The sequence below is a fragment of the Dreissena polymorpha genome, chromosome 13, assembly GCF_020536995.1.
Source record: "Dreissena polymorpha isolate Duluth1 chromosome 13, UMN_Dpol_1.0, whole genome shotgun sequence".
Taxonomy (NCBI): domain Eukaryota; kingdom Metazoa; phylum Mollusca; class Bivalvia; order Myida; family Dreissenidae; genus Dreissena; species Dreissena polymorpha.
This window is the reverse complement of record NC_068367.1, coordinates 26,699,688-26,723,753: the sequence shown is the minus strand read 5'-3', so window position 1 is coordinate 26,723,753 and position 24,066 is coordinate 26,699,688. Positions and strand designations below refer to the sequence as shown.

Sequence of the window (24,066 nt, the reverse complement as noted above, 5' to 3'; positions counted from 1 at the left end):
ACCCTCAAAAGGGCTCGAACCACTGACCCCTGGAGTCCTGGAGTTAAAAGTCTCCCGCCTAGACCACTCGATCCTCCATGCTCATGCTTAAAGCGGATATATTTTTTACTTATATGAGCAATCCTCGTAGTTTCCCAAAATATAACTACAACAACAGAACTTTCCAAATTATTCAATCGTTTCGCGTCGCACGACGCTTTATAATTTTCAAGTTTTCAAATCGTCAAAAGATTCATATAATGGATATTTAAGCATGGTAAATGGTCAGTATTACTTTTTCCTCAAAAATATCAAAACAAAAACGAATCTGAAACAACTTTTTTTAATTTTGTCAATTTACCAAAAACGTTAAACGGCCCCTTTAAAATCATGCGACGTGAATTTACGAAATTTTGCGTATACCCAGGCATCAATAAAATAAACCGTTCCCGTCGATTTATTGTGATAAACCTTTTTGTGCATACATCTGTATGGTAGTGATAAGGGAGGGGGGGGGTTAGGTCCCACAGACTAGATGTGTGGTTGTAATGGTTTTTTCACACACCCTTCGGTGGAACATTTATTGTTATAGCTTTCCAGTTTGTCATGGGAGTTTTGATGTATTGCAACATAACAGTAGCTTTTACATATGTTTCATAATTTCTATTACATTTTTTTATCGCAGGAAAGACAGCAAGTTCAATGTCGTCAAGAAGACGACGTTCGATGACGCGGTCGTCTGTTTTATGGTCGGCACAGAAACCGTTGGACAAGACGAGAACAAGACACCGACGATAGACTGCGTCACGAACCATCAGTATACGCGGCCCGGATATTTGAATCTGAACGCAAAAGGCGCAGCCCGTCAATCAAAAAGCGCGCCCGCGATCTCACGTGAACGCACTAAGACTATGTTGCAATCGGCGGTTTCGACGCGAGGCACGACATCAAAGACGTATCTAAAAAACCAGAACAAGCAGCAAGAGGAGTCCGAAATAGCGGAAGACAACGAACCGCTGACCCCGAGGACCTTTTCCGCGACGCCCGCACCGAAGGCGAAAAGAAAGAAGCTGCCGGATAACATCGAATACGCCTTGGCGCTCAAGCATCCGGAGTGGCCGGAAGTTGCCGCCGAGTGGGAGTCTCGGGCGCGTAACTGCGGTTGGCCGGGAAAGAGGGTGGAGAAGAAAATCGTTTCCGGAGGTTGTCACGTGACTCCCGGCGCTCATCCAAAGAGCGAGGACCCGGATCTAGAGTGGGAGTATACGTTTTTTGAAGCGGAACGCGTGATGGACAAAGAGGCCGTGTCGTCTGTTCAGCGGCAATGCTTCATTGTGTTCTGTCTGCTGTGCGCGGACTGCCTGGATAAGAAATCCGTAAGTTTACGGCAGCTGAAATCGGTGTTCTATTTTATGTGCGAAACTACGGACCCGCAAATATGGCGGTCGAATAAAGCCGTCTGCGTTAACGCGCTTCTTGATAGTCTGCTAGACTGTGTGCGAAGTGGAAATCTGCCGGACTATTTTATTCCTAAAAATAACACGCTTAGTCACGTGGACAAAGAGAAAATGGTCGAACTCGAATCAGACATTTCGAAAATACGCAACAATCCTGCGGACGCCCTTTTAGAAAAGACCGAAACTTGTGCATTTGTTAATATTTTTCCATTTTATTGCAAAGTTCGGGACTTGTTTAAACCTTTCATGGCAGACGCGGAAGAATTTGTGAAAAAGAAGGACATCGAACAATCTGCGCGCGCACTTTGTACTGTGACAGACGAACTTTGCAATAGCTTCTATTTGGATCAAGGATTTCAAGCTTTTGAAGATATGTTCGAAGAAATTGGAATTTACGTTTCATCGTTGATTGCGCACGGCGTTTCGGGATTTGAAGAAACCATCGAATACTTTATTAAACCGTTACAGGGCGATGCAGAAGCCTCGAAACACCTTCAAGCGTTACCGGAAATATTGAGTCAGAAAAATATCGCCTTAAGCGAAACACTGCCTACTTCTGAAATTTGGCGCCCGATTCGAATGTGTCGTCTGCTGATACAGAAATTTGCAAACGACAAAACCGGATCACACCTTTTCGACCATCTTGGTTGCATGTATCACTCCGCCTCGAAGTCAAACGACGAGCAACGACAAGACGCTCTGCAGCGCGCAGACGCTGCATTCAAGGAGGCGCTTGGAAAGGAGGATTGTGGCATTGGAACGTACGTGGATTATGGACGCTTTCTTTGCAGAACCAAGCGCTTTGAAGACAGCATTCCGCTGCTGCGGAAGGTCATTTTAAAGGAGAACAAAAAGCCGGAGAGTATAAACTACTACGGGAAAATGGAGTCGCTCGTATCAGACGAATTTATGAAGAAAGAAATAACTTCTTCGGACGGTTTTGAAATATTTAGCGTCTCGTTTTCGTACTATTTAATGTGCGAGTGCTATATAAAACTGAAAAAGAAGCAAGATTTTCTTAAGACCATGAAGCAGTTCGAAGAACTTTGCGCGGAAATTCAAGATGCGAACTCGTATTCGTTGCTAGGTTACACCGCTATGAAAGTTCACCAGTTCAAAAAGGCGCATGCGCATTTCAAGAAGGTCCAAGAACTGCAACCGGACAATAATTTAGTCCTGGAAAATACTAAAAGCTGCTCGAAGTACGATTCTAAGAACGTATCCGATGAAAGTTTGGACTTGTCGAAAACTATGGAAAAGTTGAAATTCTGAAGAATGCTTGTTGTTGTTCACATATAGTCGTGCAATTCCGCATTGGCAACTCGCAGTTTTAGTAATAAGATCATTTTAAAGTAACATAAAATTACAACGGATAACTGCACGCTTGTAACTCGAGCTGAAAGGTTCCGCAGGGATAATGACACAACGTTCTTCGGCTCAGGCACTCGTACGGACATAGCCTTTCTAGCGAATTACAAAAATAACAGACAAACCATCTCTTGGCTATTTAATGCATTGGTAGTTATGTTCTAGTTTACCACAGTGTTCAGACTAAAGAGTGTAAACGTGACCTATGATATCTACCGTCACTAAGTAAATGATGTTAACATTGCATGCACGTATTTGTAAAATTCTTTTTACACTGATGCACGTTTATGGATAGAGTAAATTTTTAATACTTAAACGCGTGTTGTTTGTGTGTTTCTCAATGAACAAACAGTTTACAAGTACAAAGCGAACATAATAATGCGAGTAACGGGCAAATGCTAAACTCTGATAAAGAATTAAACAAAATATCAGTGGAACCTCTTTAAATCTAACGCTTCCGGACCAACTAGAAATTCGGATATAAAGAAAAGGCGGGTCTGGTTTGGAGGCGAAATGATATAATAAAGATTAACTTCGGTATGGTCAAAGAAAATAAAGCCACTTTAATACTAACATTAGTTAAAGGGGCCTTTTCATGTTTTGGTAAAATTTACAAAATAAAAAAAAATGGTTACAGATTCGCAAATTTCAGTTGTAGTTATAATATTAGTGGGAAAACAGTAATATTAAACATTTACCATGCTCTAAATTATCCATTATAGGCAACATTTGACGATTTAAAAACCTGAAAATTATAAAGCGTTGCAACGCGAAACGATTGAATAATTTAGAGAGTTCTGTTGTTGTTATATTTTGTGATACTACAAGGATTGCTAATATAAAGTATAAAATACATCACTCATTGTATGAGCACGGATGGCCGAGTGGTCTAAGCGATATACTCGTACTCCAGGGGTCAGTGGTTCGAGCCCAGTTGTGGGTTACTTTATTTTTTTTCTAATTATTAAAATTTATATTTGTATTCTTGTTTTTTTAAGCATTTAAAGGGACCGTCAACCACGAATGACGAAAAAAGAAAAGTTCTAAAATAACGTATTTTTTTTACAATAATTAGTTTATATTGATTAAAATATCACGACTAAAATATCATTCGTGGTTGACGGTCCCTTTAATGACAAACTTCAATACATGCCAAAATCTGTGAAAAGGCTCCTATAGATATCTGGGTTGAGATTCAAACGCATGATTTACAGTCGGACGTTAAAGAAAGTGAAGTTACTGCTCCCGAGTATTAGGACAACACACGGTATCAAGGGAGAACATTCATCTCTCTCTCTCTCTCTCTCTCTCTCTCTCTCTCTCTCTCTCTCTCTCTCTCTCTCTCTCTCTCTCTCTCTCTCTCTCTCTCTCTCTCTCTCTCTCTCTCTCTCTCTCTCTCTCTCTCTCTCTCTCTCTCTCTCTCTCTCTCTCTCATTCTCAATGAGACATTGAGGTTACCTCGACATATCGAGAAAATCGAGATATGCGATGTCGAGATAACGAGAGTCGACTGTACAACCAACGAAACTGCAAGTTCTACGAACACCATGCACGTAAAAGATTTTATTCAAAATATACCTTTTCGAAATGTGATGTTTTTTTTAAACCAAGCACGCATTTTTTACGCCAAATACACATTTTTTTCTCGGGATAACGATATAGTCAAGCCATATGGAGGCCGAAAACCAAGAAATCGTGCCAATAGTGGGAAAAGCACAAAACTTGGTACAAATGTCACTGGGTCATATCTAATTGTAAAAACGAAAGGAACCAACTGTCACATTCAAGATGGTCGATTTGTCGGCCATTTTCAAAATGGCCGTCAAAATCTTTATATTTGCTATATACAGTAACAATTTGTTAAAAATGCTGCAAAAATACCATAAAAAGTGTAAAATATCTTTAAAGAATGGTATGTTTGGGTTGTTCAGTTGATATGTCAGCAAGCAGCAATTACATGCTGCATGTGATGATAGAAAACTTAAAATGGCCGCCACTGAAAACTGTTACTGTGAAAAATTATCTATTTTCCTTATCTTGGTATGAAATTTCGTCCACGATAAAAATATCAATTTTAAAAATGATAAACATTTATATTGATGCAGCATATTTTATATTTAAATCATATCAGCAAGACAAGCATAGAGCTATTTCTACCTAGTCACGTAATTAGGTATTAAACGAACACTATCTTCAGGATATTTGTTAGAGTAATTGAATGCTAAATCCCAAAATCTTAGTACACATATTTGCTGTCTCTGGGTATGCAATCAGCCAAGTCCCTCAATCTCTGTCACAATTACCGCCACACTGACAAAGGGCTGTGCATAGCATTTCGACCCTTTTGCACTTGCATCTGCCACGACATCCTTTTACTGGCTTACAGTTACATCTTAACAACTCTTGGCAGGAAGCCGATGCCTAGGGTAGGGCTGACCAGAAAGGTGTCCAGTGATGTTCTTTGGTTTTCTCCCATCCCCACTCAGCTGGACTTGGAAGATCAGGTGATACAACTTATGCCTGGCCCAAACAGAAACCTGCTTGATAAACAACGCGCTTACTGTGTTCTAATAGGGACGCTTTTGAAGGAGGGATGTTTTCAATAGATCTTCCTTTCTGTGCGAATAACCTTTTACGAGTTTCATTCACACTGGCATAACCACTAGTTTCATCATACAGAAGAAGAACGAAGCGTTCAAGGTCTTGCAAAGCATTTTGGAGGGTTTCAGAAGACGGTGCTGTATGTATTATTTCAAATGCTATAGTAACCTCATCACAGCTCATCCAAGTTTCCCATGCTGATTTCTTGCCTTTCCCTACAAAGGCAGAGGTTTGGTCGCAGCCGATGATAAAAATAGATATTCCTGTTCCGTGGAAAGATCCTTGGGCTGTCGTTGAACTGGGATTGTGATCTATATTGTCGACTGCTTTAGTTGTGAATATTCCAAGCTCCAGATTGGAAGGACATACAATATTCTGCCGTTCATACAGTTCACAAACACTATTTCCAAGCTTTGTGGACAGTTCTAGTACTCTGTTATACGAGACTGACAAACCAATATTATGAAGTCTATCAACTAGACCCCGTTTACGCGTTTTTGCATGAACAAGCATACCACCATATATTGGTAGGGGACATTCACGATCTTTTGCATTGTGTATACCAGTAGAGCCTTTTCTACGACGTATTGTTGAGTTAAATTTGATAAGTTGGGCAATTGTTAATTGTGCTTGTGTTTCAACAATGTTTTCAGACTGACTATTAATGTTTGTACATCCAAGTAGCATTGCAATTAATGTTTGTAAAGAACAAGGAGTCGAATCCTCCTGGCATCCTTTCTTAAGAAAACCATTAAAAACATACTTTTCTTGGCTAAACATGTCTTTGCGAATAATGTTTGCTGCCTTTGCAAGACTTATAGCTTCATTATCAAAATCATGTTCAGTAGCTTGCTTTAAAGCATCACCAATGTCATCATTATATACTATCAATGTTTCGCGACCTTGGTTATAGGCCTTTAGCTCAGGATTGTTTGCCAATATTCTATTTTTTTAGTTTTGTTGGGTGTATATAAATGTTACTTGTTTTCATTAATTGCTCTACTCTAGTTGTATATAGCTTTGAAAGATCTGATAATTTGAAAACTGGTATCACATCTGAGTCTGAATGAGTATCTTCTATGTAATTTAGCAATTCAGCTAGTGCGATGCCATGATTTTTTTTCTTCTATAGTGTCATGGGGGTACTGACAGACTCTTTGCGTTTTCGATGAAAAAGATCTCTGTAGCATTTCAAATGATACACTGCCTCTTGAGATATCATATCTCCCACACTTAACTTGGCCAAAAGAACAGTATCTTGTAACTCAAGCGCATATTTCCTAACACTTCTGTCCATTTCAAATGTTGATACTTGATGGAGATTTCCATTGCTATCTCCACAGAAGAAGCATTTACCTATTTCGCTTTTCGCAGCCGCTCCGGTGCTCAAACGGGTCAATTTCGCAGGTGTTACTTGCTGTGATGTATCGCTGTCAGCTTTACGTTTAGCAGCCCTTTGAGCATTGTTTTTTCCAGTGTTCCGTCTACAAAGCTTATGCCATTTTGCATGATTTGTACTGAACGCATCTGAAAGTGTGAATCCATCCTGCTCTAACTGAACAAATCTATTATGTAATGGAACATCATTTAATTTAGAGTAATTTCTGATATCATCTTCCAATGACCTGTAATATTGTTCTTTATGAGCGTTTGTTTTCCTTGAAGTTGCGGGACACTGCAATGGATCTTCTGTGAATTCCTGGCATAATACACATTCGTCCCAATCAATTTCATTTTTAGGCACTGGTTGCGAAACTTCAATGCTTTTGCATAGTTCATTTTCAATAAGTTTAAAATGTTTCGACATGGTGTTAGTTTTTGGCGAGAGTTTAAGTATGTTAGGAGCTTCCTGAAAATAAATTGGATTTTAGTTTAGTGCTATATACCAAATTACATAGAAAACGCTGATTGATTATCAAGATGAAGTATGGATTTGCTAGGCATTACGGCAAAAACAAGATTTATTGTACAACATTAATTGACCATCTTTGTACTGTACAGACGATCTACATTAAATATAAAAACAAGGTATTCAAATTAGAGTTAATTCGTTTAATTTTTAAAATTGTACTACACATTGTCACATTATAAGTTTACTAACCTTTGTCCATCAATTTAGTTCTTTTAGAATGCTAAATTATATAATTAAAACATTACTTGATGAATGTAAACAGACCATGCTATTGGCTATCAAATGGCGTAACTGCAGTAAGGGGAGCAACTCAGTAACAATTGGATTCAGGAGAAAGGTTTAATGGCTGAAATATATTTCAATAAATAAATGTAAACAATATTAATAAAATAACTAAGTTATTCATAATTATATTTGTTAAAGAAAAATGACTCTGGGTTATATTTCCCTATTTAAAAAATATTTTCTATATATTTATGGTGGCATTCTTTAATATTTTTTTTGGCCATTTTGATAAAAACAAGAGATGTGTTCGTCAGAAACACAATGCCCCCTACTGCGCCGCTTTGAAGCCATATATTTGACCTTTGACCTTGAAGGATGACCTTGACCTTTCACCACTCAAAATGTGCAGCTCTATGAGATACACATGCATGCCAAATATCAAGTTGCTATCTTCAATATTGCAAAAGTTGACCTTTGACCTTGAAGGATGACCTTGACCTTTCACTTCTCAAAATGAGCAGCTCCATGAGATACACATGAATTCCAAATATCAAGTTGCTTTTTTCAAAATTGCAAAAGTTATGGGCAATGTTAAAGCTTTCGGACGGACGGACAGACGCCATATATTTGACCTTTGACCTTGAAGGATGACCTTGACCTTTCACCACTCAAAATGTGCAGCTCTATGAGATACACATGCATGCCAAATATCAAGTTGCTTTCTTCAATATTGCAAAAGTTATAGGCAATGTTAAAGTTTTCGGAGGGACGGACAGACTGACTGACTGACGGACAGTTTAACTGCTAAATGCCACCCTACCGGGGGCATGAAAACGGGTTCCTTTCATTTTTGAGATATTTAAACCTATATCTAACTTTCTGCCAAATTTCGTGCTTTTCCCACAAATGGCACTTTTATAACACCATATGGCTGGACTAATAAGTGACCTAGCCGGCCGAAAGTATGTATTGACACGAAAAATTAGTCCGACTTTAAGCATCATATGGACACAAAACTTGATGTAGAGAATAGTTAGGTATATATTCTTCATTATTTAGGCATTAAAAGTCTATACATTTCAACATATTTGTATTTTTTCGATAGTATTTATCTATACTATTAATTTATAATACGATGTCTAATTACACTGATAAATATCGACCATTATAACAAAAACTGGAATTCGTCCTCAAGTACATAGCATGCTTACATTTCATTTTAGGGTATTTTATTACGCTTACGGTATGCCATTTACCCGACTCTACTTCTAATCGGTGAGCGAATACAATTGTATTTAATTGTTGTGCGTAGGTTTAAGGTAATCAATAGGTATGTAATAAAACCACTATTGATAAACATGAAGCTCAGGTAAGAATATAATCGATTCAACGATAAGGTTAAGGGAACCTAAAAATATTTGGACAGTGCTCAAAACTTAAAAAAGCCGACGTTGACCTGTATTGTTCACCTACTACAAGATATTACGGTAGTTGAAACTGTATTGCTCACCTACTACAAGATATTACGGTAGTTGAAACTGTATTGCTCACCTCCTACAAGATATTACGGTAGTTGAAACTGTATTGCTCACCTCCTACAAGATATTATGGTAGTTTAAACTGTATTGCTCACCTACTACAAGATATTACGGTAGTTGAAACTGTATTGCTCACCTACTACAGGATATTACGGTAGTTGAAACTGTATTGCTCACCTACTACAGGATATTACGGTAGTTGAAACTGTATTACTCACCTACTACAAGATATTACGGTAGTTGAAATACTTTATTTATGCAGTAAAGGAATGGATAAACATTAAACTCTCAAGCCCCATATAAAAACTACCCCATATGACATTACAAGCGAGGTCTGAATATAGATAATATAAATTGTATAAATCTTTTATGTTGTCATATTGTATGCACCCATTTCATTTGTTACAACCGTTTCGAATATTTTTATATTTGTAAATTAATTTAACAGAAAATATGTTTGAACATGTTTAAGATAACATTCTTAAAGTATTAAGTGGCTAATTTTTCTTTCTAGGGCCATTTCGATTTATATTTGCCGCTTTTTCTCTGCATGATGTTATTTTTGTGAAGTATGAAAAATAATCTGTCAGTTAAAAGAACGGGATAATAAATTATATCACTTTCGTCGTTATCCATTGGAAAACATGGATCTTTGTTTGTCCAGGCCATTCGTGAGTAAGCGAGCTTAACGCGCAAACTCTGATACTAAGACAAGTCTTGAATTGGCTATAGCTTGATATCTATATCCAAACTATAATATAGTGACACAAAGTAGCTGTGACTTCGAAATAAATTGTTCTAACTGTTCTTATGCACTCTGTCTACTTCCATTAAAACTTGTTCATAACGGGAGGCGGAAAACGACAACGGGCGAGGCATGGTATGGTATTGCGCAAGGGTGGTTAGAGGGTTAGGGTTAGGGTTTGGGTTAGTGTTATTGGTCGGGTTAGGGTTTGGGTTAGCCTAAACCCAACCCTAACCCCGATAGACAGCACATGCAGCGTCAAATCTTTTTGCGCATGCGCTCTACATAGAAATCAGTTTACGTGTGGCTTATTTATTCGTTAAGTTTATTATTACATTCTTTTCTATCCGTGTAGTAACATGATACGTTATGCTGAAATTTGGCACATCTTCATCAGAAAGATGCTCTTTATGATTGCGCTATAAGTTTTAGAACTGCATGGCCTAGGTAGATTTTATTGAAATGGCACCTTGAATAAAATATTACATGAATGCCAGCAGATATCTATATTGTTCAGATATGACAACTGATATCTATGTTGTCAAGAAACTTATTGGGAATGTTTTTATTATATTTTATGTAAAGTTTACCATGACCCATCCACCCAAAATGCTTAGTATAATGTCTTCACACGTGCAGTTTTATCACGACATTATTACTGCTCTTTATATAAGCAAAATTAATAAGGATTTCAATGTCAACTCGGCGTTTTTTAAGAATTCGGTTTTGCAATATATGAATTATATTTTGTGAAGCAATACATTAAAATGTACAGGCTTTAAATAACGCAGTGTAATTCGAAACAAACTTCAGAAACAGCGTGTCTTCAACTTGACAACTTCTATTATAAAATGATATAAACGAACATTTTTGCGGCGGATCAAAATTATGATCATCGTATGCAAAGGGTGAAGGTCCCACTTGTAGGCCAAATCTTTGGGCCTCGCTTATCGTGACCGCCTCATATCTACCATGCCTTTTGAAGGGAGGTCATGCACTATTGCTAAAATATGAAGGTAATTGAGACGTTATCTAAAAAGCTCGAGACATTGGCGCTGGTTCGAGGGCGAGTCTAATCTTAAAAGTTAACGCTCTGAGCCTCCGTTTCTTGATCGCTTCATAACTAATGTCGTGTTTAGGAATTTCTTGAAATTCTGCTCAAAGTTGGTTTATTTGTAATTATGTAAGGCCCTGACTTACATAAGGCCAAATCATTTGCTTGAAGATTAAACGTTTTACTCTGTATATTTATGTCCATTTATATCATATGTACGGAATACCGTTAGGGCCATCGTGGTTATACATTAAAATCCAGAGCGATAGTCATATCGTACTGTCGCCAACGTATCATCGCATTGTCGCCATCGTGCTATCGCGTTATCGTACTGTCGTCATCGTATTATCGCATTGTCGCCATCGTACTATCGCGTTGTCGCATTGTCGCCATCGTACTATCGCATTGTCGCCATCGTACTATCGCCATCGTTTTATCGCACTATCGCATTGTCGCCCTCTGGATTTAATGTGTAACCACGATGGTCCTAACGGTATTCCGTACATTTGTCTTTTTAATTATAAGCAAGTGTTTATCGAATAAAGACAATATGAACAAGACACTATGAAACAATATCATATTTAAGGTCAAGGGCACACTTGCAGGTAAAAAGGAAAATGGGGGAAATAAAGCTGTTCTTTGGATTGCGTTGTTTAATCTTTAGGTTTCGGCTTAGAGTAATGTTGTTTATGATTCCACAATATAAGTATGTATAAATTTCAAATGCTTTGATCACAACGTAGACAAAAAGGTTCATCAAATCGCATCGTTAGGTGAACCCAATTGCGTCGTAATGGTCCATCAACTCGCGTCGTTATGTCAAATAATTGCATTGTACGTCCGTAAATTAATGTCATACGATCGAACGAATCGTGTCTAACGGCCAATCAAATCGTGTCGTACGGTAAATAAAACAGTGCCATATGGTCTATCGAAACGTGTCGTACAGTCAAATAAAACGTGGTAATGTCAATCAAAACTTGTCTTACGGTAATAAAATCGTGCTATATGGTCAGTCGAATCGTGTCCTGCGGTAAATCAAAACGCTCGTACTGTCAATTAACCCGTTTCGTATGATCAATCGAATCTTTCCATACGATCAATTAAACCATGTCTTATGGCAAATCAAATCGTTTCGTGCGATTAATAAAGTCGTGTCATACGGTCAAAACAAATCGCGTAGAACGTCCACTGAAAGCCCTCTGTAAAATGAATTATTAAATACAAATTGTGTCAGGTGAGCCACAATTTCTCTATGTCTTAAATCACAATGTCACATATCGACAACTGGAAGAACCGGAGCGATCTGCGCATGCGCTGTATCTTAGCATTGAAGAAATATGTTTATCGGCAGTGGGCAATGGAGGTAGAGGAGCGAGAACAAGGTAATTTTCTGTCTTATATTTTGATTCAACTCCGGGAAAATGTGTGTGTTGGTAATCTAAATACTGTAATAAAAATTATATTCCACGAATTTAAAATTAAGTTAATACTAAGGTTTGCATTTTGGGTTTTAAATTCTTCGTGACAGAACAGGTTTTATTCATGAAAGAAAGAGACAAGTACCCGCAATCGATACTTCGCGCGACTGTCTATTTATAAAGCGTTTTTGTATAGCACCTAACTATCATTGTATAAGCGAAGATTTAACCTTTATAATTTAATTGCATACTGTATTACCTGTTCTGTATTCATTGAATAGAACTTGTGCGTTTGTTGTTCATATTTGAAACTTGATCAAACATGTCGCAGCGGTTACTTCCTTCTCTTACCCCATACAAAGATCCCCTCATGAAGGGCCGGGTAGATGACTATTGTAGTGTTTAATGCTTAAATAGATAGGAATACACAGTAAATTAGTGTGTGTGCGAACGTGTGTGTGTATGCAGGCGTGTGTGCGCGCGTTAACGTGTTTCCTTGCGTGTGTGTATTTTGAAGTTTATGAGATCATTTCGCGCCTGAGGCTGCATAATGTGTGGATTGGGATTTTGTCCATTAGCTCATTATCATCAGATTACAGCTATTCTCAGAATCAGTCAAAATATTTGCGTTTAGTTTGCTCTGTTGTCTACGCGGCGTCACAATCCTAATCAATAATAAAGCTAACAATACCTACCGGTAACTTTGTTTAATTATTTTAAATTGATTGATTGAGTTATTAAATATCGACACTGTCCACAGAGTAATCACAGACGTCTTCCGATAATATATATTTTCGGAACGTTTTTTTTCATTCCACTGCTCGCACAGCATCATCTGCTTGGAGACGTCTTCCTCCTTCATCGCCCAAACACTCTTAAACCTCCTTCTTGTAAATCGCTTAACTTTTCTTGCAGCGGATTTTTTCGGTATTTCCTTTCGCTGACTTCGAACTTCCAGACTTCCTCACGATCGTAGTTTCCACCTTCTGTCCTACGACTTTTCAGTATTGAGTTTTCAGATTCCGTACCGTTCTCTCCCGGGCAACGCATTTGCTTACTGAATCGGTTTTCATGATGGTTAAAAGGACCATAAGCTACGTCGATAATTTCGTCTTAGGTATCAATGGCAACTCCAGTTTTTGTCTCAGCATGTCTCATCTCCTGATCTTTCGTGTTTTAACTTCGGATACACTTTCGTTGCTTGAAGAATCTTCCCCGTCACTTTCACGTTTTCTGGTGACGTACCAAGTTAAAATGTGTTAATATTTTATCGCATCGACTGAGCGTGTACAAGGATGTGGACGTCTGTGACATAGATTCTAAGTTGGGTAAGATATTGTCAAGATAAACGTTCTGACCAAAATTACTCAATATTGGGTTAATAAGGTGGCTTATAGAGTGGTAACAATTCTTGAAAAGCTGACTGATTTTTATAAAACACATGACCCAGAATTAAAATCTGTTTAGATATTGTAAAGCCAATTATTCAAGCAAACGTTTATCAATATTGGATGATGAATATGGCGTATTGAATGACAAACAAGTTTACAGATGATGACGAACACCGCTTATCGGATACAACACAACACAATGCATGACATAGGCTGATCACAAAAGCTACCATGAGCATAAGTGGAAGCATATAATACTATTTTTATATGAAACTGCAAGGCAAAGATGTTATATATCGGTATGTAACATCTTTTAGTGGCCCTATACAACGCTTTTTTGAAATAGCTCATAGGGTCAAAAACGGACATGCCTAAGGGGTCACATAATTTTAAAAGATTTATATAGCAAAATAACTTCAAACATGATTATATAAAGACAAACTTAATATACAGCTAGATTTATATATTTAAAAAAATCTATACTTGGATTTAACATTATAAAACGATATTTTACCAAATTTTATTCAATCTTGATTAAGTGGTCAAAATTGGTATTGCCCTGCTGGTAACTAGGTTTTCTCATTGTTCATAGTGAAAACGTTTAAAATATCCTCCAGTTTTAATCACTCTAGTACCTAGTATCTCAATGTGAACTCAAGTGCGAAATTCAGAACCATAATGACCCTATTGTTTTGAATCTATGCATTTTTTGAATCGTCATTTATTATGTGAATAGGTTCCGCTCATACTTGAATATAATGGCAGCCGCAGTTGGTCATAGCGTTTTTCTTTATGTAGGTCCATAATTGATTATAAATTTATCTTGCCCATAGAACGAGTGAGTTTCAAGCGGAGATGTACGAGTGAGAATTATTATTATCGAATAATGGTTATTCCTATTTAAATATTAAGTCTTTATCATCTTAACATGTAGTTAATGAGTATAGTCCTAAAATATAATCTTTGGATTCAATAGTATAGACGACTGTATTGCGAGCTTTCTACAAATACTTTAACTATGAACTTATGACGTCGAAGATATAAGGCGTACTTTTCTTTTATATTCTTCAGAAAAACAACGGAACTTTTGATGACTACGAAAATACTTCAAAATAATGAACAGCCGATAATTCATCATGGCTACCAACACCAACATATTTATCGACAAAGAGACCAATAATTGGTTCAAGGCGTGCATAGCCCTCAATGTGACGAAGGAAGGACTGACTAATTTCGTTGAAACAGAGATCAAACATGTCCACAATTCTATTGGTAGAAGTTGCGGAAATTGTTGTACACAGAACCTAGTAGGATGTCCCACTAAAGGGATATGTAAAAAATCTAGGAACTGCAACTACCATACACAAACCAAGCAACCACGCCAATGCCCTGTGAAATTGTGTGAGCTCGTCGCAAAAAATGTAACCTCACTACATAGATATAATGGACCATCTTGGTTTAACACCAAAGCGGAACTGTGGTCGACAGATCAATGGCAAATCGCCAAATGTTTTTTCCCACCAGATGGATATATTAATGTTTCGTCGATTCATGATACGGACTTCAATGGTGTCCTAAGCGTGCTTCTTAACTGCAAACATTTTGATAGTTGTATTTCATTTACTATTGCACCAAAACCACCGGCACCAGAATGCCTCTTAACAAAAGTAAGTGAGAATGATTACAATTAACAAACATGTGATTAAAAAAACTGTGCCAATTACTCTGATGAGACGACGCACAATTCATTTGCTTTCACCAAGATTTTGTTGTTACTCAAGGAATCATTCGATATCTTTTAGTTCTAGTAATAACATTAGTCCACGTTTATTTTGACAGGCCCGTCAAATAGGAAGAGCAATTCGTCACACAACCAACTGCAAGGTTACAGACGCTGAACTGCATGACTTCCTCCAGACATTGGACACACTTCTAGCAGACCCAAAGTGTTTAGCCAATGAGCCTACTGCTACAGCAGCCAGAACTAAACTGTTAAATGTAAAGACATGTATACACGCATTATTATGCTCCCCGAAATAAAATTTCGGCGGAGCATATAGTTGCCAATTTGTCATTCCTTCCTTCCTAACTTTCTTCCGTTACACTTTTGTTAAAGTTTCTCATAGCGCCTTTAATACTTTACCAATCTCTTTCATATTTGGCATGTAGATACATGTGTACCTTGCATGGACCTCTACCTTTTGATGAAGTTTGAGGTCATTGGGTTTAAGGTCAAGGTCACCGAGGCTAATAATAGATTTTCCGTCACGCTTTTGTTACAGTTTCTCATAGGGCCTTCAATACTACACCAATCTCTTTCATATTTGGCATATAGGTGCCTTGCAAGAACCTCTACCTTTTGATGAGGTTTGAGGTCACTGGGTTTAAGGTCAAGGTCACCGAGGCTAATAATAGATTTTCCGTCACGCTTTTGTTACAGTTTCTTATAGCGCCTTTAAAACTTTACCAATCTCTTACATATTTGCAATGTACGTACCTTACATGAACCTCTCCCTTTAGATGAGGTTTGTGGTCACTGGGGTCAAGGTCACCGAGGCTAATAATAGATTTTTCCTCACGCCTTTGTTACAGTTTCTCATAGGGCCTTCAATACTTTAGCTATCTCTGACATCTTGAACATGTTGGTACCTTGCATTGACCTCTACCTTTTGATGAGGTTTGAGGTCACTGGGGTCAAGGTTAAGGTCACCGAGGTTAATACTAGATTTTCTTAAGGTCACACTTTGGTTACAGTTTTTCATAGCGCCTTCAATATTTGATTGATTTCTTATATATTGGGGATGTAGGTACCTTGCATGGACCTCTACCTTTTAATGAGGTTTGAGGTCACTGGGGTCAAGGTTACTGAAGCTAATAATAGATTTTCTCAAGGTCACACTTTTTTCTACACAATTTAACCATATATCGACCAAGCATCATTGGGGAGCATCCATCAGTTTAACTGATATCCTTGTTATTTTAAGGGGCCTTTTCACTGATTTTGGCATGTATTGAAGTTTGTCATTAAATGCTTTTCATTGATAAATTTAAACATAGGATAAAAAATCTCCAGTACAAAATAAAGAATACAATTTAAAAAAGACAAAAAGTTACCCTCAACAGGGCTCGAACCACTGACCCTGGAGTCCTGCGGCCAATTGTAGAAATCTGGATAACTCTTATCCAGTGGATAACTTTTGGTTATATTAAATTTTATGATAAGATTATCAAAAGTTATCCGCTGGATAAGAATTTTCCAGATTTATACAATTGGCTACTGGAGTAAAAAAATTCCCGATGTAGACCACTCGACCATCCGTGCTCATGCAATGAGTGATGTATTTTATACTTTATATAAGCAATCCTCGTAGTTTCACAAAATATAACGATAACAACAAAGCTCTCCAAATTATTCAATCGTTTCGCTTTGCAACTCTTTATAATTTTCAGGGTTTTAAATCTTCAAAAGATGCATATAATGGCTATTTTAGAGCACGGTAAATGTTCGGTATTACTCTTTCCTACCAAATACCATAATTTAAACGAAAATTTGCGAATCTGAAACAACGTTTTTTTAATTTGTCAATTACCAAAACGTGAAAAGACCCCTTTAAGAAGTCAAATATCGTTGTTAGTGGGGATATATATGTTCACCCCTAATCCGTTTGTTCATCATTCCGTTTGTCCGTCCGTCTTGGTCTATGGATAGGAGAGGAATATGTTCGCTTTTCTGTGCTGTGTAAGTGTTCTTCAACACTTCAACAACTGTGTTTAAGCAAGGTTTATTAAACTTGCTATATTGATAGAAGGCGATAATGGAAATACGCACGTTATTTCCGGTTTTTTTTGTAGCAGACAAGTGTGCTAAATAAGTTTATATATAGTAAACTGTAGTTGCAGAAAGATCGCCTTTCACTGACTGAACTGGGCGAGCTGTTGAAAGAAGCCAATCAGACCGTCATAAAAGCGAAAGAGACCGGAGAACGTTTTTCAGAAAACGCTGAAAGGACCCTGACAGTAGGTCTGCAAACTTTAGAGGCTGCAATTCTGGCGGGAGAAATTCGACTTGAAAGCAAGGCACAGGATATGATTGTGCGCATACAACAAGCAGCGAATGAAAAGGAAAAAGAAGATTACGAAAGAGCAGTAGCAGGTTTGTAATTTCATTTGAAATGCATTTCTCGTTAAAGTCTTCGTGAATATCTATCATCATGAGCTATTACCAATCAGACAAACAAATCTATTTACTGACGCAGATTAATACTACAGTGACGGACACTTCCGTTATACATAGAGACCATACTCCCGTTTCGCGTTTGTCTTTTATACTTACATTGGTGCCATGCTGCCAGGTCGGGCACATCCGTTACACTGACATGGCGGCATATCCGTTAATCTTTTACTGACGTCTCGGACACATCAAATGAACTTAAACTGATATCTTAGTTTAGGTACAGACTCATTTGTGTTCCTTACACAAACACCATACTGTCTTGTCGGAATAAACTTGTTTCACTTAAACGGACATCAATCAAACTGCGGTGTCTGATGCAACCATCATACACAGACACTGTATTGCCGTGTCTGAATCATTGGTTATACTGAGAAAGACTACATACTGGCGTTTCGTACACAACCATTATACTGACAGATCATCATCAGAAGCATTATCGTCAACATCATCATCATCCTCAACCTCATCATAGTCCTCCTCCTCCTCATCATCATCATCATCTCTATCATCACCATCATCATCAGCAGCAGCAGCAACATCATCATCATCATCACCATAATCATCATCATCTTCTTCTTCTTCTTCTTCTTCATTTGCTTCTTCATCTTCATCGTAATCATCTTTATCAAAATCATCATCGTCCACCTCTTTCTCCTCCTCCCCTCCTCCTCCTCCTCATCATCATCATCATTTTTTCTTCATCATTTTCTTCATCTTAATCAACTTTATCAAAATCATCATCTTTATCATGAAAATCATCATCATCATTATCATCGCCATCATCTTAATCATCGTCAGCATCGCCATCCTCCTCCTCCACCTCGTCCTCTTCCTCCTCCTCCTCCTCATCATCACCATCACCACCATCATCATCATCTTAATCACCATCAACTTCCTCCTCCTCATCATCATAATCGTCATCATCATCATCAACAGCAGCAGCAGCAGCAGAAGCATCATCATCATCATCATTCTCATCGTAAGCATCATCATCATCACCACCACCTATTTAACATCAAACACAATTTGCAATCGTTTTATCTACGTATTCCGGTCGGCGTTTCATAAATAATGTAATGTAATGTAGTAATTATATCCTTTGTAGTGAGTATGTGCAAAGCGGTACTTCGTGTAAAATTTCTTTGAAAAATACTTGTATACATCTTTGTATTTTTGAACGCCTGCAAAAACTTCGGAATAACTATGTAATGTGTCGTCATGGACCTTTAACGCCGTGCTTTTCTGGACCAGTGCATCTAGGTTTTGCATAAATTCAGGTTAGGGTTTTATAGAGGACGATTATCATTTCAGATCTTCTCAGTCGATTGGTGGAATATTACCGTGATACCGTTAGCTACGTGCCTCTGTCTACTTTAAATCATAGTCTCGATAAGCACGTACAAGACGTCTATGTCACTCCAAAAATACACAGGATAAACATAGAGAATGATGGGAGACGCACGAAACAAGAACAAATATTGACGTACAGAGATTGCTTTTGTAGAAGTGATCATTTATCCAGACGAACATATCTACAAGGCGAGCCTGGTAGCGGCAAGACAAGTTTTGCTGCCAAGTTAGTTTACGACTGGTGTAATGTGCATGGGCCCTCGACGGAATCCGAGAAAGAACAAACGACGTTTGGAGACGTTGATATCCTTCATAATTTCAAGTTTCTCTTTTTCATCTCGTTGCGCGATTCGAGAAATCATACATATGTAACTCATATGATTAAAACCCAGCTCATCTACAAAATCTACGCGGAAGACGAATGGGAGAGAGCATACAAACTGGTCTTAAAAATCATGAAAAATGTTATGTATCTTGTCGTTCAAGACGGTCTGGATGAATGGCCTTGTGAACACGCTGTTCCTTCTATGGACGGAATTCCTAAAGACCATTGCCTTGTACTCACAACTTCTCGACCATGGAAACTCGCTGATGAACGTATCAAGAACTCTCAAATAGACATTCTTTTAGAAGTTGAAGGGATAAGCGATCCTGAAGAATTCAATGAAAAACTATTACGATGCTTACTTGACGAAACAAAGGATCTGAAAGAAACAGTGAAGCAGTTTCAGACATTTCTAAAGGGGCGTGGCCTTGAGTCGATATCTTCTTCGCCTATGCTGTACACGCTTGTCCTCTGTACCTATGTAGATCATATGGCTGAGAGTCTCACAGGGTCGTCAATGTGTGAACTGTACACTACCATGCTTGAAAATCTATGTAAAAAAGCTAACACACAAATAAGTTATTTCGATCAATACCACTTATCACCAGTAAAAGCCTTTGCTTGCACGAAATATATTAGACCAAACATAGACCATATAGATTCCATTTCTAAAGCTGCATTCTCATTTTTGTTTTCAAATAAAAAGGAATCATCACTAGTGTTCAGCGACATAGACTTGTCGGCTCATTTGTCTGAAACTGCAAAGCAGTTCGCACTCGATTCAGGAATATTATCTAAAAGAAAAGGAAAAAGATGTACTGATCAGACATTGTCGTTTGTCCATAAAACCATCCAGGAATTCCTAACTGCTTTTCATATCAATAGGAATGCAGACGTAATTGATGACGTCCTTTCCGGATATCTCAAACGCCATAACAATGCATATCGTGATATATCTCAAATGTTTATATTCCGGTGTGGCTTTAACATCTCGGCAGCAAATAAACTGTCTTCAATGATGAATGAGCTTAACGTGTATGGCGTATATGGCCATTATTTCCAAGACTGCATTATCTCGGGTTATAGGGAGGCTGTAGCCAATAAGAACAGTCCAATACACCTACATCTGAGTCACTTTGACTTCGATAGTGATAATGCCGAAGATTTGATCCAGATCTGGACACTGAACACTTCACATGCTCGATTTTTAAAGGTTCACTTGGCATGGCGCCGTTTTTCAAACATATATGTAACAATACGTTCACAAGACGCGTCGTCTGCAGATTGTCATGGACCAGGGTCTGTTTCCTTACATGCACGTCAGGATCCTGACGTCGCAAATCGAGACGATCGAGAAGAAATCAGATCGTCTACATCTTGTATCGAGTTCGACTTGTCATCGTGTCACAACCTCGAACGGCTTGTGCTCATAGGTACGCATGTAACCGTGCTATCAAATGCACTGATGGGTCTCAAGAAGTTGGAACATCTCACAATTGAGCGTTGTAAATGTGAAGCGATTGACTTATCACATTGTGTTCACATAAACTCAATTCGTATTATTGGTAGTAGCTTACTTTGTAATTGTAAAGAGCTTGACTTGTCGTCGTGTAACAACCTAAAACTGCTTGAGCTTGAGAATTATGAGTGCTTCCAAATGCACTGATGGGTCTCAAGAAGTTGGAACATCTCACAATTGAGAGTTGTGAATGTGAAGCGCTTGACTTATCACATTGTGTACACATAAACTCAATTCGTATTGTTTATAATAGCCACTCTCTATTACCACTCTCTATTAATAATTATAGGACTCTAGAATGTATTGAAATAATACACACAACTTATAAGGGACTGGATTTGTCAATGTTTGTAAATTTAAATTCCATCAGTATCAGCAATGAAGTTCAAGTGTTACGTAAACCACTTCTCAAACATAACGAGCTTACTGACATTAAATTGAGTTTTTTTATGCTGCTATTTGTAATTTTGATATATGGTATCTACTTAATGGTGCTGATCCAGCCCTTACGATAGACGTTCCAGTACTGCCCTCCATACAAACCATTGAACTATTTTGTGTTGAATGTTCCTTCACCTGGCTACGCAGTCTGGTAAGCACGATGTTGACACTTGATCATGGGGTCGATTGTGAGCTGTTGAATTGTGACATAGCTTCAGACGATTTTGATGAGACTCTGCTGAGCAGTGACATGTCTTGGTATGAGGAGGACGAAAAAAGTGACATGTCAATAACAACGGATTTAAACAATACATGTATGTTCGATATCAATGACGACTCTCCTGGTCTATGGGAAACTCTGGATGGTCTGAACGTCAACAATCTGAGACTGGGGGGTGGGTATGGTGCTTTGACAGTGCATCTTGTATCGTCAAAGTCACGATCACTAGAATCCCTCCCAAAACTTGAAACGCTTTCAATGAATTTATCTTTTTATATCGACCTACCGCTGCCTCCATATCTGAAGCATTTGACCGTGCTATATAATACACTGTCACCATCAGAACTTCGCCACCTGGTGAACCAACTGTGTGCGTTCACTCACTCAGTTGAATGCAAATTGGAATTCCTCTGTGGTAACAAAATTGAAAACAACACGATCACTAACATTCCACCAGAGAACTACATCACCGTCGAACAGGAACTCCAAACTCTGGAGCATGTTGAAGTGAAACGATTTCGAATATATGACCGGACACCTCAAACCGATATAAATTATCGTGCTGCCTGGTCTGTACGAGACAGTATTGTTGATGATGGTGATCATGGTGATGATATCGGTAAAGATGAGGGTTGGATAAGTCATTCGAGTCATTCTGACATCCGAAAATGGCATAGTGAATGCCTCAATCGCATTTCATTGCAACTTCGGATTAATGGTGAACAAAACAATTAGGTTTGTACATTTAAATGCGTCTGATACCAATTTGACTTCCGACCAACTGTGTTAAAATTCAAGCAGTGAACTATTGAAGTAATACATCCGACTATATGACACCAAATCGATGTAAACATGTGTGTTCTACATTTCCCGAACAGTTTTATTGATCTGCAAAATAAATTGCATGCATAATTGAATAATTACGTTTATTATAATGTGTATTTAATTTTCTTGTGACAAAGTTAATAGTTTCCATTCTTAAATGATTCCCTGGTGTTAGTGAGAAATAAATTCCATTCTTTCGAATTGTTCATGTATATCTCATCATTATGGTAATGTGATGCAAATGTAATATATTCAGCTGTATTAAATGTTCTTATTGTATTTGACCATGATGATTATGTTAACTTTGATGATGATATAAACAGCAAAAGGATAATGATGGTACACGGTGATGAAGTTTGTTAAAATAATATGAAAATAACACATACGGCAACAGTCACTGTGCTGCTGTTGTTGCAGCTGTTGAAGGTGATAATGATGATGGAGACGGTGATCATGACGATCAACATGGTAATAATCTGTGAACTAAATTGCTTGCATATTTGAAAAATTAAAGGCACGAGTATTGTAATTTTCATTTACAATGTGTTACGTTAACAAGTGCATACCCAAAGGACTGTTGGTATAAAAAGTTATTTCTTTTTGTTGATTTAGATCTAATAATTATGATTACCTGATTATATAGTTGTTGCAGCTGTGTTGTTTAGTATTTGTTTCTGATTACGATAAACATTATGATATTGAACAGAAGGAGGATGTCGATCGTTAATGATGATGATGATGATCGTGCAAATATTATGACAATAATAAAGATTGCTACGACAACATCGATATTTATTCTGCGGCCGCTGCTACTGTTGCTTATGATGATGATGATGTCGTAACATTGATCATGATGATTATAATGATGATTATCTTTATAATTATTATTATGATAATGATTATTATCATTATGTTCCAAACATGTGTATGCCGATCCCGTTTCATGTTTAATACAAGACTTTTGTTTTATGCACTACATTTTAACTAAGAATGCGATAATGTAGAAAATGCATGTATACTTGTCCTTAACAACGAACATATTTAACTTTCATACTTCTGTCACCATTTAGCTATAATAATGACGTTTGAATTATGGAAAACGGCCGAGATTTATATGTAATATGGTTTTAGAAAACTTACAAAATACATTTATTATAAAGAGCGGATGTAATTTTGTTTTCGGGGTAATGCAGTATGTCGAAAAACTGGGTATTTTTCTTGCTTAATCTAAGGTTGACTTTTATTTTTTTATCAATTTCCCTCGTGTTATCACAATTTCAGTCCCAAAACTAGGTAATTTCCCTCGCGTTATCACAGGTTCCGTCCCAACGCCAGATAACTTCCCACGCGTTATCACATGTTCCCTCCTAACGCTAGGTAATTTCCATCGATTTATCACAGGTTCAGTCTCAAGGCTAGGTGATTTCACTCGCGTTATCACTGGTTCCGTCCCAACGCTAG

The 24,066-nt window shown here is 37.7% G+C and overlaps 2 protein-coding genes across 4 annotated transcripts in view; both read left to right on the top strand.

Annotated features, from left to right (window-relative positions):
• LOC127856073 (uncharacterized) overlaps positions 1-3,325 on the top strand; it is a 9,046-nt gene extending 5,721 nt beyond the window's left edge. For 2 of the 3 annotated variants that reach the window (XM_052392062.1, XM_052392060.1), the window contains exon 3: positions 665-3,325. In XM_052392062.1, coding sequence (XP_052248022.1) covers positions 665-2,708 — 2,044 coding nt within the window. In that variant the 3' untranslated portion in view covers positions 2,709-3,325. The remainder of the gene's footprint in view (positions 1-664) is intronic. The other variant, XM_052392059.1, reaches the window with a different exon arrangement.
• An 8,884-nt stretch (positions 3,326-12,209) lies between these two features.
• On the top strand, positions 12,210-23,140 carry LOC127856046 (uncharacterized). The gene is made up of 5 exons (XM_052392031.1): positions 12,210-12,264; positions 14,763-15,358; positions 15,531-15,689; positions 17,586-17,844; positions 19,237-23,140. The coding sequence occupies exons 2-5, from the start codon at positions 14,828-14,830 to the stop codon at positions 21,264-21,266; spliced, it is 2,979 nt and encodes a 992-aa protein (XP_052247991.1). The 5' UTR covers positions 12,210-12,264; positions 14,763-14,827; the 3' UTR covers positions 21,267-23,140.
• Positions 23,141-24,066: the final 926 nt, after the last annotated feature.

Coding starts and splice junctions, on each gene's coding strand:
- LOC127856046 (XM_052392031.1), top strand. CDS start 14,828: ATGGCTACCAACACCAACATATTTATCGACAAAGAGACCAATAATTGG. Junction 15,359..15,530: donor CAGAATGCCTCTTAACAAAA/GTAAGTGAGAAT, acceptor TTATTTTGACAG/GCCCGTCAAATAGGAAGAGC. Junction 17,845..19,236: donor TTACGAAAGAGCAGTAGCAG/GTTTGTAATTTC, acceptor TTATCATTTCAG/ATCTTCTCAGTCGATTGGTG.